Source organism: Bufo gargarizans, chromosome 3 (assembly GCF_014858855.1).
Source record: "Bufo gargarizans isolate SCDJY-AF-19 chromosome 3, ASM1485885v1, whole genome shotgun sequence".
NCBI lineage: Eukaryota > Metazoa > Chordata > Amphibia > Anura > Bufonidae > Bufo > Bufo gargarizans.
Genome location: NC_058082.1, coordinates 408749624 through 408773643, shown reverse-complemented (window position 1 = coordinate 408773643; position 24020 = coordinate 408749624). Strand labels below are relative to the sequence as shown.

At 44.2% G+C, this 24020-nt stretch overlaps 1 protein-coding gene across 7 annotated transcripts in view; it reads left to right on the top strand.

Annotated features, from left to right (window-relative positions):
- LOC122933386 (membrane cofactor protein-like) overlaps nt 1–24020 on the top strand; it is a 128295-nt gene that overhangs the window by 61118 nt on the left and 43157 nt on the right. For all 7 annotated transcript variants that reach the window (XR_006388424.1, XM_044288354.1, XM_044288352.1 and 4 more), the window contains exons 6-9: nt 1744–1823; nt 3109–3288; nt 5545–5727; nt 21245–21421. Coding sequence is in view for 6 of the 7 variants with exons in the window: in XM_044288354.1 (XP_044144289.1) it covers nt 1744–1823; nt 3109–3288; nt 5545–5727; nt 21245–21421 (620 nt within the window). In the remaining variant the exon portion in view is untranslated. The remainder of the gene's footprint in view (nt 1–1743; nt 1824–3108; nt 3289–5544; nt 5728–21244; nt 21422–24020) is intronic.

Sequence of the window (24020 nt, the reverse complement as noted above, 5' to 3'; positions counted from 1 at the left end):
CATAGTGATGACCTATCATCAGGATGGGTCATCAATATCTGATAGGATCCAACACCCGGCACCCCCACTTATAAGCTGTCTGAAGAGGAGGCAGCACTGCTTCCTCTTCATTATATTATCTCAGAGGTTTCGGCGGTGCAATGTAATGACAAGTACTCGCTCCATTCACTTGAACGCTATGCCACCGCTCCACAAAAGATGATGGGTAGTGAAGAGGAAGCAGCACTCGCATGGAGCGTCACTTCCTCCTTCAAACAGCTGATCGCTGAGAGTGCCGTGTGTCGGATCCCCGCCGATCAGATGTTGATAACCCATCCTGACGATAGTTCATCAATATATATGGCCTGCACAACCCCTTTAAATTTGGCATCGTACTGAACCACAGAATAAAGACTTGATGTCATTTTTTTTACCAACCAGTAAATGGTGTAAAAATGTAACCCATAAAGCAGTGGCAGAATTGTGGGCTTGTTTTCTGTTCCTCCCGTTTCCCAATATCATAAGGAATATTAAAAAGTGTCATTAGAAAGTACAACTTCTCCCACAACAAACAAACCCTCATACGGTTGTGTGCACAAAAAATGAAAAGTTTCATGCAGGGAGTAAAAAATTTACAAAACGTATAACTGTTGGGAAGTGGGGACTTTTCATGTACAGTAGATAGAAGGCGACCTTGAGAACAAAATGTAATACATGTTTTTTTCTTCCTGTTCTAACGGTTCTTTATTTTGTATTTAACTTGTGGGAACTGTGACATAAATCCCAGTGCCGTTCAGCTACAGCCCGCCCGATCAGCGGCAGGGGTCTGGCAGTCACTGATAGCCGGGCCCCTGTTGAATGTATCGGCATTGGTGAAAACAATGATGCTGGCGCATTAACCCTCACTATGCCGCAGTCAGCGCAGACCGCAGCAGGTACGATATCCTTGTCGGGTTCCGGCGCTGCGGTGACCGGAGCCCGATGCCTGGGAAGGCAGCCTGATTCCTTCCATAGGTATCATGCTGCCTTCCATGTAAGCCTGTGAGACCCAACCCCCTGGGTCTCACAGGCAAGCAGTCTGTAAGTGTTAGCTATCACTAACATGAAGTACAAAGTGTCACGAGAAAACAGTCTCAGAATGCCTTGGATAAGAAAAAGCTTTCCAGTTACCACAAAATGTGACACTTATCAGATTTGCAGAAACCGGCCTTGGATTTAAGGTGAAAGTGGCTGGTTCCTGAAGGGGTTTAAATACATGAGCAGATTTGGTTTAGTTCCATCTATTTGCTTCTTTACTTGATAAAAGATCTTTTGGCCACCTGCACGCATTGTGGAATCCGATGCAGAAAAACCGCAGTGCATTTCAGTACCAGCAAAGTGTATGAGATTACACAAACCTCATGTACACTTCGCAGATTGTTTCCATGCGGAAATTGACCCGCATTGCGTATTTCCCAATCTGCAGCATGTCGTTTATGTTAATGTTTTTAGCTGTAGATTTCACCCTTTTCAATGGAAGGGTGAGATATGCGGCAAAACCACATATAACCCTCGCCAATATCCACAAAAAAGAAATTGTGTATTTTGGTGCGGACATGCTGCAGAAATTCACAGAAATCCGCCCTGAAATTTGTGTGGATCTTATGTGCGTTCATCCGCACTCGTGTCCGGCCTTCCTGTAGTTAATGTTCGTTTTATGAAAGAAAATGTCTGAACTTTCTTCCCCTGACAAATCTTACTTGCTGTTTGTTCTTGTATATTTAGTTATCAAACGTTAAGCAGAAGAAATTATCGAGATTGCCAAGCAGATGGAACATGGAGCAATGATCGTCCTCAATGTGAAGGTAATCTAAGCAGTGAAATGAATTTTATTGTAAGGAAATCTGATGATCAAGCTTAACATTAAAACCACTGACGCTGAAGGCGATCACATTGATTGCCTGACAGTGGCAGCTATGAAGGGAGGTGTAGTGTAAGGATCTGACGACTGGTTAGAGCATCTCCAAAACTGCAGGTCTTGTGGGAAGTTCAAGGTATGCATTTTTTAAGATCTACCAAAAGTGACAGGCTTCATTGGGATCAAAGGTTTAAACAGTTCTCTCTGATCTCACAAAAGAACTGCTGTAGAGCAAATTGCTGAAAAAGTCAGTGCTGGCTATGAGCAGTCAGTCTGAGCAGTGAGATCTTCAGCGTTAAGCTAGATATCCTGTGCCTAGGGGATAACTTATAAACTTGGCACAAACCCCTTAATATGTCAGAGGGCAAACGTTTAAATTGTTAACTGAGAATACTGTAACCGTAAAGGAACGGTCATTTATAAATCACTATTCTCTTAGCTCAAGAGACCCAACTGAAAAAGGTCTTATGATATGACAGGTTAACCTATGTAAATGCAAAGAACTGCTTAATTTCTGACCGAACCTCCATGTAATTGGTATTATTTTCACAGGATACATTAGACTTTTTCTATGTGGCATTAAATGAGAGAGATAATATTTTTTTGTTAACAATTAAAGGGAAAATTGTGAAGAAATTTCCTTTTGTTATCAATTTTTTTTCTGTTACAAAACATCATTTTAAAGATAGTCACCTACTTAACATGTTTTATATATATATATATATATATATATATATAATTACCTATTGCAAGTGCCCAGTGCTCCCCACCTTACTTACGTCTGACTCCTCCCCTCTGTATCGTCCGGCCAGCCCTGTATCTTTGTGGTGTCATTTTCACACAGGTGCCGGTTAAGTAACCAGTAACCGCTGCAAACTTGTAGCAGCAGTTTTAAGTACTTGATCCCATGGTGGGTTGTGTGCGCACTTTTTCAAGGTGAAAACCACATGGAATGCGCTCTTCTGTTGCAATTATTTCCTTTGGATTTCCAAAACCCTGCCCTTCTTGGTGCTGTTTCCATTTGGAACCATGGCGGGCGGGTGTCTGCATACATGGAGTATACTCATTGATTAGGGCTAAAGCCACTGGTGGACCCACGGCATTCTGAATACAAAACCATGCCAGAAACCCATTTTTCCAGTCGAAAAAATTTGCCTTGTGAAAATATTGTTGCATTTTTATTAAATACCAACTGAAGATAGTGATTAGACAAAGCTTTCTTTTGTTTACAGCTGTTATCTGCGCACCACCAGAGAGCCCAGCTGATGGAACGTATAACCCCACGAAGGAGGAATACAGTTACTTAGATGCAGTGACCTTTACATGCAATAAAGGTTTTCATATCGATGGAGAAGCTACTGCATCATGCACTAGTGATGGAACATGGAGTACCGCCCCACCAAATTGCAAAGGTGAGAATTCTGTGTTTCCACAAGATGTAATGAATATTTGTGGAGCATCCAATGACATGAGGTGGGATACGTCCTCAGATTCCTGTTCTAAAAAACAATGTGAGACTGCATTACCCCATACCGTAAAAAAGACTGGGGGCACGGTTGCCTATGGACACGTCATGGGGAATCTTAGGGTGGGTTCACATCACTTTTTGCCATCCGTTTTACACCACGCTTTTCCATCCTGTAGAGTCCAGTAAAAAAAACTATACGTTTTTATAAAGTAAAACTCTATGATGAACAGAGGTCCCTGTGTGACGTCTGTCGGAGACATCCGTTAACATATACGCATTTTAGATGCATGGCAGAAATGTGATGTGAATCCAGCCTTATGTGTGCAAAAATGAAACCTGTACAGAGCCACGATTCTTCACCTTGAGCTAAATTGTTCTCCTGGAATCTTCAATTGCACATGGACCCATTCATCTCCCCCCCCCCCCCCCCCCAAAAAAAAAAATACAGCACACGGATGCCATCTGTGTGCTGTCCGTGTGTCCATTCTGCAAATTGTAGAACATGTCCTTTTCTTGTCCATATTGCAGACAAGAATAGTTATTTGTAGTGATAGGAGAAAAGTGCAGATCACATGGAAGGTGTCGATATTTTGCAGATCCATGATTACGAACCACAATACGGACACGGTCATGTGCGAAAGCCCTTATTGTGAGTCTTCTGTGGCAGCATGCCAACAATGCCACCAGTCAAGAGAAATTGGGGTTTACGGCTAAAATCTTTTGTCAAATTAGTTAACAAAGAAGTGTCAGTTTATAGCAGTAACATTAAAAATATAAATTTTGACTCAGTGAAAATTTGACTCTGAAGGGAATCTGTAACTAGATACATGATTATAAAATCCATCTTATATGTGAGAGACGCGCTTGTCAGTACGATGTAATGGGCTTGGTCCTATTCCACTTTTATAGGGCCAGGTGTGAGTAAATCTTCACTCCCTGTCCCTGAAGTCTCATGGCAGCGCCTTCAGCCCACAGCCTGCCAAACGCGCTGCCCAAAGACTAGGTCCGGGTGTGAATACATCTTTACTGACTGTCCATGTCGCTCAAAATGGTGGCGCCGCTGTCGGGAATCAAAAGGAGCGACAGCACTCCCTTGTTGTACCCAGGGGCTAATTAGCATAAAATAAAGCCGATTTCTCAACATAGAGGCCACCTATTAAAATTAGACCAGCAAGCATGTCAAGCAAAGGGAATGTCACCGCCCCGAAACTAGAGTAATATGTGTATGGTGTGTGTGATGTGGAGTCCGGTTATGTCATTTCTGTCTTCCTACTCGCGTTCATTCTGACACTGTGCTCCCACAAACCAGAAGTAAAATGCATTGAGAGGACTCTTCTTTAACGCCTCTCCATTTTGTGTATGAGCTCAGGAGTCCTCCCAATGCATTTTACTGCTGGCATGTCTGGGCAGTGTCGGAATGCAAGTGAGTATGAACATAAAAAAAAAATATTGCGTAACATATACACCGCTTGCTGTAGTTTGGGGGGTGTTTTTGAGCTGACTGTTTCCTTTTAACTGGAAGCACAAGTGCAACGTTCTGTACACTCTCAAAGACAATTATGTATCCAATAATTGATAGGGATGTGTGTGAACTATATAGACCTCCATATTGCTCAATATCAAGGTTATGTTTGAGCTTTTTTTTTTCTTCCTCATTCTTCATGGCAGTCACATTTCATGACATTTTATTTGGGAATCCTAAGTCTAGAATTTCATAAAATGTGGCTGTCCTGAAGAATGAGGAAGAAAAAAAAGCTCGAACTATCTTTTCCACTTGAGCATGTTATCATACATTGCCATGTTAGTTTAGAACAACATGGAGGTCTATATAGTTCACACATGTCCCTATTATTTATTGGATATATAATTGTCTTTTGAGATTGGGGCTCTCGCTTGACAGTTTTCCTAAAAGTGTAAATGTCCATTGCTTACCTAAGGTTTCTATATCTATGACGAAGTTCTGTTGATGAAACAGTATTACCAGGATAGGACATCCTCACTTTACAACTGAATACCATTTACATGATCTCTTTCTTTGGAACGAGGTGTATGATTGACCAGACAATGAGTAGAGGAGAAATTTATGTCATAGAAACCCCACCGCTGGATTTCCCTATTTGCTTTACTGTTGACTCCAGCCCTGATTTTATGCATTTGCATCAGTTGTCTGAATCAAGCCTTTCTCCCAACACTTTTCTAGCTGTTAACTGTCAAGATCCAGGGCAAGTGGAACATGCAAGGAAGACGTTTGGGTTCGTTGGCCCATACACATTAAATTCTAATGTGGGATACGAGTGTGAAAGTAGCTTTGTCCTCAATGGCTCCAGTTCAATCATCTGCAATATCAACAGTCAGTGGGAACCTGGAATCCCAAAATGCCTGAGTGAGTATTTTTCTTGTAAGCGTCCCTTGTAAGTGTATCCACCATGACCTTAAAAAACGGCCCGAAATGTGCTGTTAGTGTCCATGTAAGGCGGTGAACAAGTTTCCTGGCTCATGTAAGCGACAGAATTATATATTAGCGGATTCATTCTTTAGCATCAAAATTCGACCCAAATCTTTCCAAAAATTCATATTCGTTTGGAGATTGGGAAGGAGACGGGCAGAGAGAGTGAGAGGGAAGGATTCAGAAAAGACAGAGGGAATTCATAGGCATTCAAAGTACTTTTGATTCAGGTAGAATTGATTTGTACATGAATCTAATTTCTTTGCCGAATTTTATGTACTCATCTCTAGACTGAACTAATGATTTTCTGTTTCACATTTACTGGAATGTTAGAGACCTGCAAGGGTGATCTACGGCGAGCTGTGTCTATACCATGTTAATCAATATGCGCTAAATATTGGACAGTCATGTTGTAGAAAATGAGACATCCATTGAGGAATACAGCATTTCATTCCATGTAGATATTGGCATTTAATGTATTTATTTATTAATGCCGGGCATGTTCTCCCAAAACGTTGCGGGGAGGAGTTATGAACGATGTCTGTCTTGGAGTTTCTCATAATGTACAATTTTATATTGGAATAAAGTAAAGAAATAAAAGGTTTTGTACCAGCGACTTGTGATAATGACTTCTATTGCTCACTCACATACAATATTGGCATAATGAGGTAAAGAGAACACACAAGTCTGCAAGCTTGAAAGACTGTTAGTGCTGGGTTAAGCTGAGCTCCCGATGTGGACTTATATTTGCTACAGGTGATTGAAGTGCTTCATATTATACAGGCCAGGTATCAGACCCCATTCGATCTCATGTTGATGAAGTATCCTGAGGATGGGTGATCAATATTAAAGGGGTTTTGCCATCTCAGACAATGGGGGCATATCGTTAGGAGATGCCCCCTTTATCTGATAGGTGCGGGTCCCACCTCTGGGACCCACACCTACAACGAGAACGGAGCTGTGAAATGGACGGAGGGCGCACTGCACATGCGCAACCGCTCTTCATTCATTTCTATGGGGCTGCCGAAAATAGCCGAGCAGTGGCTTGGCTATTTCCGTCTGCCCCATAGAAATGAATGAGAGCGAGGGCTGCGAGTGTGCGGTGCACTACCCTGAAATCCGGGGTCCTCCAGCCACAGCTCTCCCTGCTCCGTTCTTGTTGTAGGTGCAGGTCCCAGAGGTGGGACCCGCACCTATCAGAAAATATCCTAGCGATATGCCCCCATTGTTTGTGATGGGAATACCCCTTTAAAGGAAATGTCACAATTTTGTTTTAATTGCTGATTTAAAGTATTTATTAAATTTATATTTATTACTTTTATAAATGTTTTGTGTTGTATGTATATTTATTCATTTTATTGGGGCAGCCATATTCTATACAGCTGCTGTCTCAAGCTGGGAACCAACAGCTCTATAGATCGCCTTGCAGCAGTTCACTCTACGTAAGAGTATAGGGTCGGGATACCGACAATATCTCTAATACAGCAGTGTCTACTGAGCATGCTCCCCTCCCCCGCATGTACAGAGTGGGGGGAGATTGCAGAGCAGAGGGAGGCAGCATGTCACTCCTGGCACAGGGATGCTGTACATCGTTCTCACTGCAATACACAGTTATGTATCACCGTCACAGAGATATGTATTAGTGTGGCGTGGATGTATATTCCACACATGCTGATAGAGCAAAGGGAATATATCCTGCGGTACTGCATTATACATCTCCATAACGGGCCATTGTGAGGCAGGCGGGCCGCGGCGGGCCATTGTGAGGCAGACGGGCCGCGGCGGGCCATTGTGAGGCAGACGGGCCGCGGCGGGCCATTGTGAGGCCGGCGGGCCATTGTGAGGCCGGCGGGCCGCGGCGGGCCATTGTGAGGCCGGCGGGCCGCGGCGGGCCATTGTGAGGCCGGCGGGCCGCGGCGGGCCATTGTGAGGCAGGCGGGCCGCGGCGGGCCATTGTGAGGCAGGCGGGCCGCGGCGGGCCATTGTGAGGCAGGCGGGCCGCGGCTGGCCATTGTGAGGCAGGCGGCCGCGGCTGGCCATTGTGAGGCAGGCGGGCCGCGGCTGGCCATTGTGAGGCAGGCGGGCCGCGGCTGGCCATTGTGAGGCAGGCGGGCCGCGGCTGGCCATTGTGAGGCAGGCGGGCCGCGGCTGGCCATTGTGAGGCAGGCGGGCCGCGGCTGGCCATGGTGAGGCAGGCGGGCCGCGGCTGGCCATTGTGAGGCAGGCGGGCCGCGGCTGGCCATTGTGAGGCAGGCGGGCCGCGGCTGGCCATTGTGAGGCAGGGGGCCGCGGCTGGCCATTGTGAGGCAGGCGGGCCGCGGCTGGCCATTGTGAGGCAGGCGGGCCGCGGCTGGCCATTGTGAGGCAGGCGGGCCGCGGCTGGCCATTGTGAGGCAGGCGGGCCGCGGCTGGCCATTGTGAGGCAGGCGGGCCGCGGCTGGCCATTGTGAGGCAGACGGGCCGCGGCTGGCCATTGTGAGGCAGGCGGGCCGCGGCTGGCCATTGTGAGGCAGGCGGGCCGCGGCTGGCCATTGTGAGGCAGGCGGGCCGCGGCTGGCCATTGTGAGGCAGGCGGGCCGCGGCTGGCCATTGTGAGGCAGGCGTATCTTATAATGGTACCTGTGACTAACTGCCTACATAATTGCCAGCCAGAGATGTATGCCTAACTATTTGCCATGCTGTTAGGTGCTGCAAATGGATAAAATATGAAGGCTATATATATTTTTTTTAAATAGGGGTAAATCTATGCAATTTTGATATTGATGGCCTATCCTCAGAATAGGTCATCAATATCGGATTGGCAGTGATCCTACTCCTGGCAACTCAGCTATCCTCTGGATGGATAGATCAGCATCTGACCGGCGGGGGTCAGACACCCGGCACCCCCGACGATCAGCTGTTTGAGAAGGCAGCGGCGCTCCAGCAGCGCCTCGGACTTCTCACTGTTTACCGCTGGCCCAGTGACGTTGTGCTCCTTGAATGGAGCTTAGCCCCGCCCAGGCCAGTTGATACTAGTCGTGAAATCACTGGGCCAGCGGTAAACAGTGAGAAGGCCGCGGCTCCCAGTTAAAACAAACTGCAGAACTCTTTTTAAAGTAGCCCTGTAAAAAAAAAAAAAAAAAAAAAAAAATTGCCGCAAGTTGTAGGCTCGTCTGAATTGACAGAAGGAGGGGCTAAACAAGCAGGCAGGACAACAGAAGTAGGTGGAGCCAGCAATACCACAGAACAGCACAAAATACAGCCCCAGCAAAACCAAATACCAAGGAGCAGCATAAAATACTGCTCTATGACCATCAGGATGGTGATGCAGTTGATATCTGGAGGGACCTGTGGCTGCTGGCCAAGTGCACATGTACCTGGTGCTCCTAGCATTAAAGGGGTTGTCTCACTTCAGCAAATGGCATTTACCATGTACATAAAGTTAATACAAGGCACTACCTAATGTATTATTATCCATATTGCCGCCTCTGCAGGCCTGATTCATTTTTCAATCACATTATATATTGCACGTTTTTACGGTTACGACCACCCTGCAATCCAGCAGCGGTGTTCGTGCTTGCACACTATAGGAAAAGGGATCAGCGCATGTGTGCTCCCACGTTCCCAGCCATCAGAGAGGTCAGCGCTTTTTCCTATAGTGTGCAGGCATGACCACTGCTGCTGGATTGCAGGGTGGTTGTAACCATGGAAACGATCAGTGTATAATGTGATGGAAAAATAAATCCAGCCAGCAATGGAAGTAATATAGAGAATGGCAATACATTAGTAAGTGCCTTGTATTAACTTTCTCTACATGATAAATGCCACTTGCTGAAGTGAGACAAGCCTTTTAATTAATGCTGCGAGCATGAGATCGTTCCGGTGGCCCACTGGGAAATATCTAGTGTGTGTGTGTGTATATATATATGTGTATGTGTGTGTATGTATGTGTGTATGTATGTGTATATATATATATATATATATATATATATATATATATATATATATATATATATATTTTTTTTTATAGTACAGACCAAAAGTTTGGACACACCTTCTCATTCAAAGAGTTTTCTTTATTTTCATGACTATGAAAATTGTAGATTCACACTGAAGGCATCAAAACTATGAATTAACACATGTGGAATTATATACATAGCAAAAAAGTGTGAAACAACTGAAAATATGTCATATTCTAGGTTCTTCAAAGTAGCCACCTTTTTGCTTTGATTGCTGCTTTGCACACTCTTGGCATTCTCTTGATGATCTTCAAGAGGTAGTCACCTGAAATGGTTTTCCAACAGTCTTGAAGGAGTTCCCAGAGATGCTTAGCACTTGTTGGCCCTTTTGCCTTCATCTGCGGTCAAGCTCACCCCAAACCATCTCAATTGGGTTCAGGTCCGGTGACTGTGGAGGGCAGGTCATCTGGCGCAGCACCCCATCACTCTTCTTCATGGTCAAATAGCCCTTACACAGCCTGGACATGTGTTTGGGGTCATTGTCATGTTGAAAAATAAATGATGGTCCAACTAAACGCAAACCGGATGGAATAGCATGTCGCTGCAAGATGCTGTGGTAGCCATGCTGGTTCAGTATGCCTTCAATTTTGAATAAATCCCCAACAGTGTCACCAGCAAAGCACCCCCACACCATCACACCACCTCCTCCATGCTTCACGGTGGGAACCAGGCATGTAGAGTCCATCCGTTCACCTTTTCTGCGTCGCACAAAGACACGGTGGTTGGAACTAAAGATCTCAAATTTGGACTCGTCAGACCAAAGCACAGATTTCTACTGGTCTAATGTCCATTCCTTGTGTTCTTTAGCCCAAACAAGTCTCTTCTGGTTGTTGCCTGTCCTTAGCAGTGGTTTCCTAGCAGATATTCTACCATGAAGGCCTGATTCACACAGTCTCCTCTTAACAGTTGTTCTAGAGATGTGTCTGCTGCTAGAACTCTGTGTGGCATTAACCTGGTCTCTAATCTGAGCTGCTGTTAACCTGCGATTTCTGAGGCTGGTGACTCGGATGAACTTATCCTCCGCAGCAGAGGTGACTCTTGGTCTTCCTTTCCTGGGGCGGTCCGCATGTGAGCCAGTTTCTTTGTAGCGCTTGATGGTTTTTGTGACTGCACTTGGGGACACTTTCAACGTTTTCCCAATTTTTCGGACTGACTGACCTTCATTTCTTAAAGTAATGATGGACACTCGTTTTTCTTTACTTAGCTGCTTTTTTCTTGCCATAATACAAATTCTAACAGTCTATTCAGTAGGACTATCAGCTGTGTATCCACCTGACTTCTCCACAACGCAACTGATAACCCCAACCCCATTTATAAGGCAAGAAATCCCACTTTTTAAACCTGACAGGGGACACCTGTGAAGTGAAAACCATTTTAGGTGACTACCTCTTGACGCTCATCAAGAGAATGCCAAGAGTGTGCAAAGCAGTAATCAAAGTAAAAGGTGGCTACTTTGAAGGACCTAGAATGACATGTTTTCAGTTGTTTCACACTTTTTTGTTATGTATATAATTCCACATGTGTTAATTCATAGTTTTGATGCCTTCAGTGTGAATCTACAATTTTCATAGTCATGAAAAGAAAGAAAACTCTTTGAATGAGAAGGTGTGTCCAAACTTTTGGTCTGTACTGTGTGTATGTATGTATGTGTGTGTATATATATATATATATATATATATATATATATATATATATATATATATATATATATATATATTATATATAATATATATATACAGGGCTCCAGATGGCGACCAAAATGGTCGCCAATGCGACTAAGAATTTACAAATGGCGAGAAGACTTTTTAGTCTTGTCGCCATTTCCGACTAGACCCTCCGCGGCAGCTCTGCAGTAGAACAGCGGCGGCACAGGAGATGATAGTTCTCTGCCCCGCCGCCGCCGATGTTCTTCTCAGTCTCAGTCAGCTCGGTCACAGCACACAGAGACGCTGGCAGCAGGGAGGGGAGGGGCTGGGAGAAGTGTAATCTGATCCTAGAGTGGAAGCTGCTTCTGCCAGCCCCTCCCCTCCCCGCCCACCAACCAATCAGAGCTGAGGCGAGGCAAGCAGTAGCAGCTCTGAGTCACTGACACAAGTACAGGGAGAAAGAATCGAATGAGTCACAGGTGAAAAGAACTAAAGATCCGACTTAGTTAGTGACTCATTCGATTCTCTCCCTGTACAGTGTGCCCCCCCCCCCCCCCCCAACACCTCAGTATCAGAAACATTGGTGGCACAGTGTGCCCCCCCCCAACACCCCAGTATAAGAAACATTGGTGGCACAGTGTGCCACCCCAACACCCCAGTATAAGAAACATTGGTGGCACAGTGTGCCCCCCCAACACCCCAGTATAAGAAACATTGGTGGCACAGTGTGCCCCCCCCCCCCCCCACAGTATAAGAAACATGGGTGGCACAGTGGGAAGTGCCAATGAGGGTTAAAGAATAATTAAAAAAAATTAACTCTCCTCCTCCAGTTGATCGAGTAGCTGCCGGTCTCCTGTTCTTGCTTCAGGACCTGTGGTGATGTCACTGAGCTCATCACATGGTCCATTACCATGGTGATGAATCATGTGATGTATCATGTGATGAGCACAGTGATGTCACCACAGGTCCTTTGACAGGTCATGAAGAAAGAACAGGAGACTATCAATTGGAGGAGGTGAGTTAATTTTTATTTTATTTTTTTTAACCCTCATTGGCACTGCCCACTGCGCCACCAATGTTCATTATATTGAGGAGGGGGGGGGGGGGGGCGCACTGCGCACCCAATGTTTATTATATTGAGGGGGGCACACTGCACCACCAATGTTTATTATACTGGGGGGGGGGGGGGGGTTGCACACTGCGCCACCAATGTTTATCATACTGGGGTGTTGGGGGGCGGCACTGCGCCACCAATGTTTATTATATTGACCTTCTTCTATGCATTCTGTATTAAAGAATGCTATTATTTCCCCTTATAACCATGTTATAAGGGAAAATAATACAGTGAATAGACTTTCATCCTAGCAACCATGAGTGAAAATCGCACCGCATCCGCACTTGCTTGCGATTTTCACGCAGCCCCATTCACTTCTATGGGGCCTGCGTTGCGTGAAAAACGCACAACATAGAACATGCTGCGATTTTCACGCAACGCACAAGTGATGTGTGAAAATCACCGCTCATGTGCACAGCCCCATAGAAGTGAATGGGTCCGGATTTAGTGCGGGTGCATTCCGGTATTTTGAATGCCAGATCCGGCACTAATACATTCCTATGGGAAAAAATGCTGGATCCGGCATTCAGGCAAACCTTCAGGTTTTTTTCGCCGGAGATATAACCGTAGCATGCTGCAGTTTTCTCTTTTGCCTGATCAGTCAAAATGACTGAACTGAAGACATCCTGATGCATCCTGAACGGATTACTCTCCACTCAGAATGCATGGGTATATGCCTGATCAGTTATTTTCCGGTTTAGAGCCCCTGTGACGGAACTCTATGCCGGAAAAGAAAACCGCTAGTGTGAAAGTACCCTAAAATATTAAGTTTAAATCCCCCCTTTCCCAATTTTACATATAAAATATATAAAGAATAAATAAACATATTACATAGCGCTGTCCAAACTATTAAATTATTAAAAAATATCTCCTATGCGGTGAGCATTCGCCATTTTTTAGTCACCTTGTCACCCCAAAAAATAGGATAGGACTGCTCTATTATGGGCCGAACATTTCATAATATGCAAAATGCACGCAGCTTTTTTTTTTTTTTTTTTTTTTGCGCGGTATTGAGTATCGCAATACTTTATGGTGACTAAAGCGAATCCAAATTTTGGTATCAAAACAACCCTATGCCGATCTGATCGGAGTAGCGTTGTCACGATACCAAAATTTTGATTCGGTTTCGATTTGGCGACTAAAAATTAGATTTGGCGCCTAAATTTTTCAGTTCAGGAGCCAATGGCTACCAGGTATTTTTTTTAGTCTGGAGCACTGATATATATATATATATATATATATATATATATATATATATATATATATATATATATATATATATATATATATATATTTTTTTTATATATTACACACTCAGTATAAAAAGTCTACACACCAAAATAAAATAATATGGTTGCATAAGTGTGCACACCCTTAAACTAATGCTTTGTTGAAGCACCTTTTTAATTTTATTATAGCACTTTTGGCTATGAGTCTATCAGCATGGCACATTTTGACTTGGCAAGATTTGCCCACTCTTCTTTGCAAAAACACTCAAAATCTGTCAGATTGCGAGGGCATCTCCTGTGCACAGCCCTCTTCAGATCACCCCACAGATTTTCAATCAGATTCAGGTCTGGGCTCTTGCTGGGCCATTCCAAAACTTTAATCTTCTTCTGGTGAAGCCATTCGTATGATTTGGGTCGTTGTCATGCTGAAAGATGAAGTTCCTCTTCATGTTCAGCTTTCTAGCAGAAGCCTGAAGGTTTTGTGCCAATAATGACTGGTATTTGGAAATGTTCATAATTCCCTCTAGCTTAACTAAGGCCCCAGTTCCAGCTCAAGAAAAACAGCCCCAAACCATGATGCTGCCACCACCATGCTTCACTGTGGGTATGGTGTTCTTTTGGTGATGCGCAGTGTTGTTTTTGCACCAAACATATCTTTTGGAATTATGGCCAAAAAGTTCAACCTTGGTTTCATCAGACCATAACACCTTTTCCCACATGGTTTTGGGAGACTTCAGATGTGTTTTTGCAAAATGAAGCTTGGCTTGGATGTTTTTCTTTGTAAAATAAAAAGGCTTTCGTCTTTCCACTCTACCCCATAGCCCAGACATGTGACAACAATCTCCGGTATTCTTCATATGTACCACACAGCCAGTACTTGCCAGATATTCCTGCATCTCCTTTAATGTTGCTGTAGGCCTCTTGCTAGCCTCCCAGACCAGTTTTCTTCTCGTCTTTTCATCAATTTTGGAGGGACGTCCAGTTCTTGGTAATGTCACTGTTGTGCCATATTTTCTCCACTTGATGACTGTCTTCACTGTGTTCCATGGTCTATCTAATGCCTTTGAAATTCTTTTGTACCCTTCTCCTGACTGATACCTTTTAACAATGAGATCCCGCTGATGCTTTAAAAGCTCTCTGTGGACCATGGCTTTTGCTGTGGGATGCGACTAAGAAAATTTCAGGAAAGACCAACTAGAGCAGCTGAACTTTATTTGGGGTTAATCAGAGGCACTTTAAATGATGGCAAGTGTATGCTGACTCCTATTTAACATGATTTTAAATGTGATTGCTTATTTCTGAACACGGCTACATCCACACTTGTGCAACCACATTATTTTTATTCCCTCCACCTAAGTAAAGTTGAACGAACTAGGTTGATTCTGGAAAACGTTTTATGTAGTGAACAGTTCCAAACCACTAAGAGGTTTAGTCTTTTATACTATAAATCTGTAATTCTCCTCTGAAGAATGTTTTCCTTTATTTTTTTATTTTTTAATTTTGCCTAATTTATTCTACTTCGTATGTAAAGTGTTAATTTTTGGCCACTGTTTTTAACCTCCTCCCGACCGCCTAACGCAGGGATGCATCCTGCAGGCGGCCGGGTTATTCCTCGTAGACTCATCGATATTTCATCTCGCGAGACGCGAGATGACGTGCATAGCTGGCCCGCAAATGCGCAGTGCTGGTCGGGAAAAGTCCTAGGAGGAGTTCGTCACCAGCCTGCCATCCAATGATCAGCGCTGGCAGCTTGGTGACTCTTAAAAAATTGAATCACAAGCTATTTAACACATTATATTTGTAAATATAATGTGTTAAATGGCTTCTGTGCTCTCTGCTGGATCCTTTTCGGCGGTTGTTCCCAGCAGAGAGCACAGATCACTGTGAGTACACCAAGCACAGCACATTTAGCCCCAGATCACCCCCCCCCCCCCCATCACCCCAATTAACCTCTTGATCACACCTGTCAATCACTAGTGAAAGGGAAAAAAGTGATCAGTGTAAGTTAGTTTAGGCCCCTTTGATAGGTAGTTAGCGCCCAGCCCACCGCAGTAACTGATTCGCTGATTAGCGTATCGCTAATCAGCATTGGTACTTTTATAGTATCTGTAAGTGATCAGAACTGATCACAGTCAGATCTATAATAGTATTAGTGTCACCTTAGCTCGCCCTCCACCCAAAACGCAGTGTTTGCCCGATCAGGCCTGATCGGTTGCCCACATGTGCGTTCACCCACGCCCGCCCCGCCGCAGTGACTTTCTTTTTATCACTGCACAATCACTACACAAGCGCTGCGGCGATAAAAAAAAAAAATCTGTTCTGATATTTTTTATCAATCGCAGCGGCTTCCTGTACTTCGCTAGCCTCCCATTTGTAAGACAGGCTTGCTTTTTTTCTTGGGTAGTCTCAGGGAATAGCCCCTAAATTTAGTTGACCAAATGGCAAGGAAGGGGTATTCTTCTGAAGAGGCCTGCAGGCTTCTGACCCAGTCGGATAAGGAATGGGAACCCTCATCTGACGAATCCAGCTGGTCAGAATACGAACCTGTAGAAAGCAGTGGCAGTCTGACCCAAAGTTTGGACGATGAGGTTGAGGTCCCTGATACCACCAGACGTACCCGGCCCCGTGTTGCTAGACCACAGGTTGCGCAGGATCCGCTTCAAGGGCAGAAGAGTGGGGCTGGCGCTGTCGGATTACGTGGTGAGGCAAACACCAGCAGCGCAGCCCATCCTGGACCTAGTACCAGCACAGCCGTAGAACATGGTGAAGTGGCGAGCACCAGAAGGGCAGTTGAAGCTGGTACTGTGGCACGTGCAGTAGTTCCCCCATCGCAGCCACCGCACAGACAGGCCCGTAGAGTCCCTGAGGTGCTGCAAACCCTGATTTGCAGCCCCCATCTTCAGCCGCACCAGTAGTTCCCCCTTTCACCACCCAGTCTGGAGTTCGGGTTGAGACAGCTCAGATCAGATCGGCACTGGGGTTTTTTGAGCTGTTCTTCACTGCGGAGCTCTTTGACTTAGTCGTGGCAGAAACAAACCGGTATGCCACTCAATTTATAGCCCCCGACCCTTAAATCTTTTCTGGGCCTTCTCCTCAACATGGGCTTGACAAAAAAGCAGGAATTGCGGTCATATTGGTCCACAAACCCAATTCTTCACATGCCCATGTTCTCTGCTGCCATGTCCAGGACACGATTTGAGACCATCCTGCGTTTCCTGCACTTTAGTGATAATAGCACCTCTCGTCCCAGAGGCCACCCAGCTTTTGACCGGCTTCATAAAATTCGGCCCCTCATAGACCACTTTAACACCAAATTTGCAGATTTGTATACCCCTGAGCAAAGCATCTGCGTAGACGAGTCCCTAATACATTTTACCGGACGCCTTGGCTTCAAACAATACATCCCAAGCAAGCGCGCCCGGTATGGGGTCAAATTGTATAAGCTCTGTGAAAGGGCCACAGGCTATACCCACAAATTTCGTATCTATGAGGGAAAAGATCAGACCCTGGAGCCGGTCGGTTGCCCTGACTACCTGGGAAGCAGTGGGAAGACGGTCTGGGACTTGGTGTCACCCTTATTTGGCATCTTTATGTGGACAATTTCTACACAAGTGTGTCCCTCTTCAGGCATTTGTTCCTAGAACGGATTCGCTGCTGTGGCACCGCGCGAACTAGTCGCGCGGGCTTCCCCCAACGGCTCGTTACCACCCGTCTTGCAAGGGGGGAGAGGGCTGCCTTGTGTAACCAAGAACTGCTCGCGGTGAAATGGAGAGACAAGCGTGACGTTTACATACTCTCCTCCATTCACGCAGACACGACAATCCAAATTGAACGGGCAACCAGTGTCATTGAAAAGCCCCTCTCGGTCCACAACTATAATTTGCTCATGGGAGGGGTGGACTTCAATGACCAGATGTTGGCTCCTTATTTACTCTCCCACAGGACCAGACACTGGTATAAGGTGTCTGTATACCTAATTCAATTGGCTATGTACAATAGTTTTGTTCTCTACAGTACGGCTGGGAGAACAGGATCCTTCCTCAAATTTCAGGAAGAGATCGAGAACCTCCTGTATCCAGGAGGTTCCGTGGCCCCAACCACCAGTGTAGTGAGCCGTCTACATGAGCGACATTTCCCCAATGTCGTTGCTGGTACCTCAAACCAAGCTCCACCCGAAAAAGATGTGTCTGTAGCAGGAGTGGAATAAGGCGTGACACCCGCTATTTCTGTCCTGACTGCACTGACCACCCTGCCCTATGCTTAGGGGAGTGTTTCCGGAAGTACCACACACAGGTACACTTAATATAGGGATTGCGTGACACAGGACAGGCACACAGGGGTCTTGGGGCCCTTTCACACAGAGCTGCTGCAAACCTCTCCTTTCACCTGGGAAAAAGTGCATAATGTACTTTGCCACATCTCTGGGCGATTTGCGCTTTGCACATTGTCCCATGGGGAAGGAGAGGTTTGTCCTATAAAGATAAAAAAATAAAAAATAAATAAAAAAAACACAGGTTAGCAAAAAAGTTAATGTTCCAAAAGTTCAATAACGTTTCTAAAAGTTAACATTCTGTTTCAAATGTTATATAAAGTTAATGTTAATAAATGTATTGCGTTGCGGCCTGTTTTTTTTTTTTTTTTTTACCTTCTAGGTGGACCAACCGATCAACCAGCTGCAGCACTGATGTGCATTCTGACAGAAGCATTGCGCTGCTGTCAGATTACACAAAAGTCGGTGTATGCGGTGCTGCAAGACGAGAATTCTCCTCTGCAGTAAAAGATACGTTTGCCAAGGCTTATGAGCTGAGGGGCGGTGTTCATATGCTTTGGCAAACACTTTGTATATAAAAAAAAAATTCCGGCAAAAGCAAAAAATTCCGGCAATGATTTATTCATCCACATCGATTGATGTGAATGGAGAAATCGGGTTTGCCAGGGCATACGGGCTGAGTGGGTATGGATGTTGGGCGGAGCTCCTATGTCCTGGCAGATGCATTTCTCCTCCAGAGGCTGAACGGAAAAAAAATATCTCATTACTCAATATAAGGAGAATAGCAGATACTCCTAATGCTGGTCATACATGTAATGATTGTGGAGACCCTCAAATGTCAGGGCAGTACAAACACCCCACAAATGACCTCATTTTGGAAAGAAGACGCCCCAAGGTATTCGCTGAGGGGCATATTGACACGTGGTATCGCCGTACTCAGGAAAAGTAGGGCAATGTGTTTTGGGGTGTATTTTTACATATACCCATGCTGGGTGAGAGAAATATTTCTGTAAAATGACAACCTTGTATAAAAAAATTGGAAAAGTTGTCTTTTACAGAGATTTATCTCTCCCAGCATGGGTATATGTAAAAATACAAAACACATTGCCCTACTTCTTCTGAGTACGGCGATACGACATGTGACTCGTTTTTTGCAGCCTAGGTGCGCAAAGGGGCCCAAATTCCAATGAGTACTTTTTGGATTTCACAGGGCATTTTTACGCATTTGGATTCCAAACTACTTCTCACGCTTTAGGGCCCCTAAAATGCCAGGGCAGTATAAATACCCCACATGTGACCCTATTTTGGAAAGAAGACACCCCAAGGTATTCCGTGAGGGGTATGGTGAGTTCATGTAAAATTTTATTTTTTGTCACAAGTTAGTGGAATGAGACTTTGTAAGAAAAAAATAAAAATAATCATTTTCCGACAAAAAAATAAAAAATTCCATGAACACACAATGCCCATCAGCGAATACCTTAGGGTGTCTACTTTCTGAAATGGGGTCATTTGTGGGGTGTTTCTACTGTCTGGGCATTGTAGAGCCTCAGGAAACATGACAGGTGCTCAGAAAGTCAAAGTGCGTAAATTTTTTTTTTTTTGCACCGTAGTTTGTAAACGCTATAACTTTTACCCAAACCAATAAATATACACTTATTGCATTTTTTTTTATCAAAGACATGTAGAACAATAAATTTAGAGAAAAAATTATATAGAAATGTAGTTTTATTTGAAAAATTTTACAACAGAGTGAAAAATTTCATTTTTTTTGCAAAAATTTCAATTTCGATTAAAGGGGTTATCAGAGTTATTTTTTTTGTTCTTTTTATGTTCCTAACTAAGCAAATGTAACTGCTTTCCAAATCACTCACTTTATCTCCGGTGGCTGGTTTCTCAGATTTCACTGAGGGTCACATGACCTGTGATGTGAGCTTCTCTCTCTGCTCTGATAAAGGTGGCCTGTAAAGAAGTCACTGTGCTGGCCACACCCCCCTTCCCTGCCTCTACTCTTTGCTAGGATACTTAACCCCTTCAGCTGCACAGCTCTGCAGCAGTGACAATTCTGGGCACTGGAGCTGATATACTAGAGAGAGCATTGCACAAGAAGGTAGGGGGAAGATCCTGTGTGTATTAGCAGTGTCATTATACAGCTGGGACTTGTAGTTCTACACATGCAACATGCTGCAGAGTCTCCCAGCACTCAGGGCAGCTCTTGTATCCACTCCCTTAGCAGTGTCATTATACAGCTGGGACTTGTAGTCCTACACATACAACATACTGCTGAGTCTCCCAGCAGGCAGACATGTCACTCAGGGCTGCACTTGTATTCACTCCCTTAGCAGTGTCATTATACAGCTGGGACTTGTAGTCCTACACATACAACATGCTGCAGAGTCTCCCAGCAGGCAGACATGTCACTCAGGGCAGCACTTGTATTCACTCTCTTAGCAGTGTCATTATACAGCTGGGACTTGTAGTTCTACACATACAACATACTGCTGAGTCTCCCAGCAGACAGACATGTCACTCAGGGCAGCTCTTGTACCCACTCCCTTAGCAGTGTCATTATACAGCTGGGACTTGTAGTTCTACACATACAACATACTGCAGAGTCTCCCAGCAGACAGACATGTCACTCAGGGCAGCACTTGTATTCACTCCCTTAGCAGTGTCATTATACAGCTGGGACTTGTAGTTCTACACATACAACATGCTGCAGAGTCTCCCAGTAGGCAGACATGTCACTCAGGGCAGCACTTGTATTCACTCCCTTAGCAGTGCAGGGGGAGGGGCAGAGTGTTTTTATTGCATGTAAACAAAGGGCCAGAAAAGAACCAGGGAACTGAGGAAAAATATATATTTTCTTTGCATAAAACTTGCTTAGCTCAATTATATATCAGATTTTCTGTGCTATATTATTTTTTTTCATAACTCGGACAACACCTTTAATATCAAAAAAAGTAATAATGTCAGCAGCAATGAAATACCAGCAAATGAAAGCTCTATTAGTGAGAAGAAAAGGAGGTAAAATTAATTTGTATGACCGAGCAATAAACTGTGAATGTAGTGTAGTGCAGAATTGTAAAAAGTGGTCTGGTCATTAAGGGGGTTTAAGCTAGGGGCGCTGAGCTTGTTAAAAACCTCTTTGGAGTTGTAGGTTTCTAATATTTATAGGAGATGTTTCTTTTTTCTTATAGTTCCTTGCAAAGTTCCAAGTGTTTCAAATTCCCGGCCGATTGTGGGCTTGAATAGAGTGTATGTACAGGATGATGCTGTGAGGTTCGAGTGTGAGGCAGGCTTTGTTTTGAATGGTTCACCTTTAATCACCTGCAGCAGTCGAGGTCAGTGGGAGCCTTCTCCACCGAAATGCGACGGTAAGTTCATGTTTGTTGGAAGAATAGTTGGCTACAAATCAATAATTTTAGTTGCTGATACTTTACTATTTTATTTAAAAAATGCACTCTCTAGCCACCTCAAACAATTAAAAAACATTCCAAAATAGTGTGTAGATCGTATTTTCATATAAATATTAAATACCATTTATATTTTATTGGGGCATATTTAGTCATTGTTAGAAGTGGATAGAATGGATTGATATGGTCTTTTGTTGGTTTTAGGCTACCAGTACACTCACTGTCATTGGTAGTCTACAGCTAAATTATTTTAAGCAATATATTATGTAATGGTAACACCTTCAACCGCTGTGACGTACCCTTATGTCACCATGGTAGAGGTAATGTATGGAGCGGACTGCTTCATTGAGCCCGCTCTATACCCGGCGATCCTGACAAACCCAGGTAATTTAACCCATTGGGTGCCGCAATCTGTGAATTTGCGGGGCTCTGATCGGTGTTAACATGGCAGCCTGGACTCTTAGCAAGCCTGCATAAAGCACAGCAGAGAGCATGTGAAAATTCTATTCACCCTAATAGATCCCTATTACGGTGAATGAGACAAGGGATCAAAAGATCCCAGGTTCTAGCCCCCTTAAAAAATGTAAAACATTTGAATCACTCCCCTTTCCCTATTTTACACAAAAAATATATTAACAATACAAAAAAAATAAACGTATCATTTATGGCCGTGTCCGAAAAAACAACAGTTCATCCCGCAATAAACAAGCCCTCATACAGCTCTGTGAATAGAAAATATATCAAAGTTATGACAGTCAGAAAATGGCGATGCAAAGAAAATGTAGATTTTGTTTTTTAAAGGTTTTTACAACAAAAAACACTATATAAGTTTGGTATTGCTATTTGGTAGTTGTATTGAGCTGCAGAATATGAATGTCATGTCCTTTTTAGTGCACAGTGAACACTGTGATGTCATAACCCCAAAAACCTTGGTGAAATTGTGAATTTCAATTTAACCCAACAAAGAAATCTATAACTATTTTCTATTAACAGACATGGTAAATTAAATGGTGCCCTTAAAAATACAACTTCTCCCTCAAAAATTAAGCCCTCATTTTTGTTAAGTTTTACACAGTAAAAGCATTTTTGAACAGAATAAAATCTTGTTTTTGTGTTGCCACATTATTTTTATTTTTCTGGCGATTGTCTTAGATAGGGTGTCCTTTTTTTTTTTTGAGGGATGAGATGACTGATTGGTACCATTTTGGAGTACATAGAACTTTTTGAACACTTGGTTTTGCACTTTTTGTGAAGCAAGGTGACAAACAATGGCTGTTTTGACACCAGATGTGTTCTATCACATTATATTTTTATAGAACAGGTTTTTATGGACGTGGTGATACCTAATGTGTATATTTACAAAGTAAAAGCATTTTTGAAAAGGTATACCTTGTTTTTGTGTTGCTATTTTCTGAGCCATATTTTTTTGTTTTCCCTATCGTCCATGACCGCACCGTGAGAGAGGGTCTGCCTCCCAGGATAGGAAACCCACAGGTATAAAAAAAAGAAGGATCCTCTCCCTTCCTCAGTGGTTTCCTGTCCTAGGAAGTGGATACTACTGGTGTGCCATAGAGGGGAGTAGTTTCTCCCTGGGCAACTAAGGCTACTTTCACACGTTTTGGCTTTCTGTTTGTGAGATCTGTTCAGGGCTCTCACAAGCGGTCCAAAACGGATCAGTTTTGCCTTAATGCATTCTGAATGGATAAGGATCCGCTCATAATGCATCAGTTTGCCTCCGTTCTGTCTCCATTCCGCTTTGGAGGTGGACACCAAAACGCTGCTAGCGTTTTGGTGTCCCTCTGATGAAACTGAGCCAAACGGATCCGTTCTGACTCACAATGGAAGTTAATGGGGACGGATCCGTTTTCTATGACACAAGATGACTACTTTGCTATGTTAAAGATAATTCAAACGGATCCGTCCTGAACGGATGCAGACGGTTGTATTATCTAAACTGATCAGTCTGTGCAGATCCATGACTGATCCGCACCAAACGCAAGTGTGAAAGTAGCCTAAGGAAAGATTTTATTCAGATGGGGGTGGTGTCCGCCAGATGAGTTCCCCGCTCCACACACCCAGAAGATGCAAGGACGTGACCACTACACTTGGGAAGTCTGGTGAACGTCTGTGCGGTGTGTATTTTGTCAGTAACCTTCATGAGAGACCTCAAAGGTGGCCTCCTGTCATGGCTCTCTAGGAAAAGCCTGGCCCGTATAGAGTGTGCTGACGCGGGGTGTTCGTGGTGAAGTCTCTTCAGCATTATACCCCTGCTAAAGCCGTGAAGCGGGAGGATCCATATTATAATACTAGGAACTGGCCTGGTGTAGTCACGTGCGTGCAAGACGCAGGAGCGTGTGACGTCACAAAATCCTGCAAGATTTTGTCCCTTCAAACTAGGAAGTGCAGGAAAAAGCAGTTTTAAATTCAGATACGCAGCTAGAAGCCGAGATCCTTGTCGGGAAGGTCCTGATCCAGGCTGTCAAAGGTCATGGAGAGTACTGGTGACCAGAAGAACAGTCTACCCCTGTGCCTGTGGTATGGCTGGAGGGTATGTACAGTG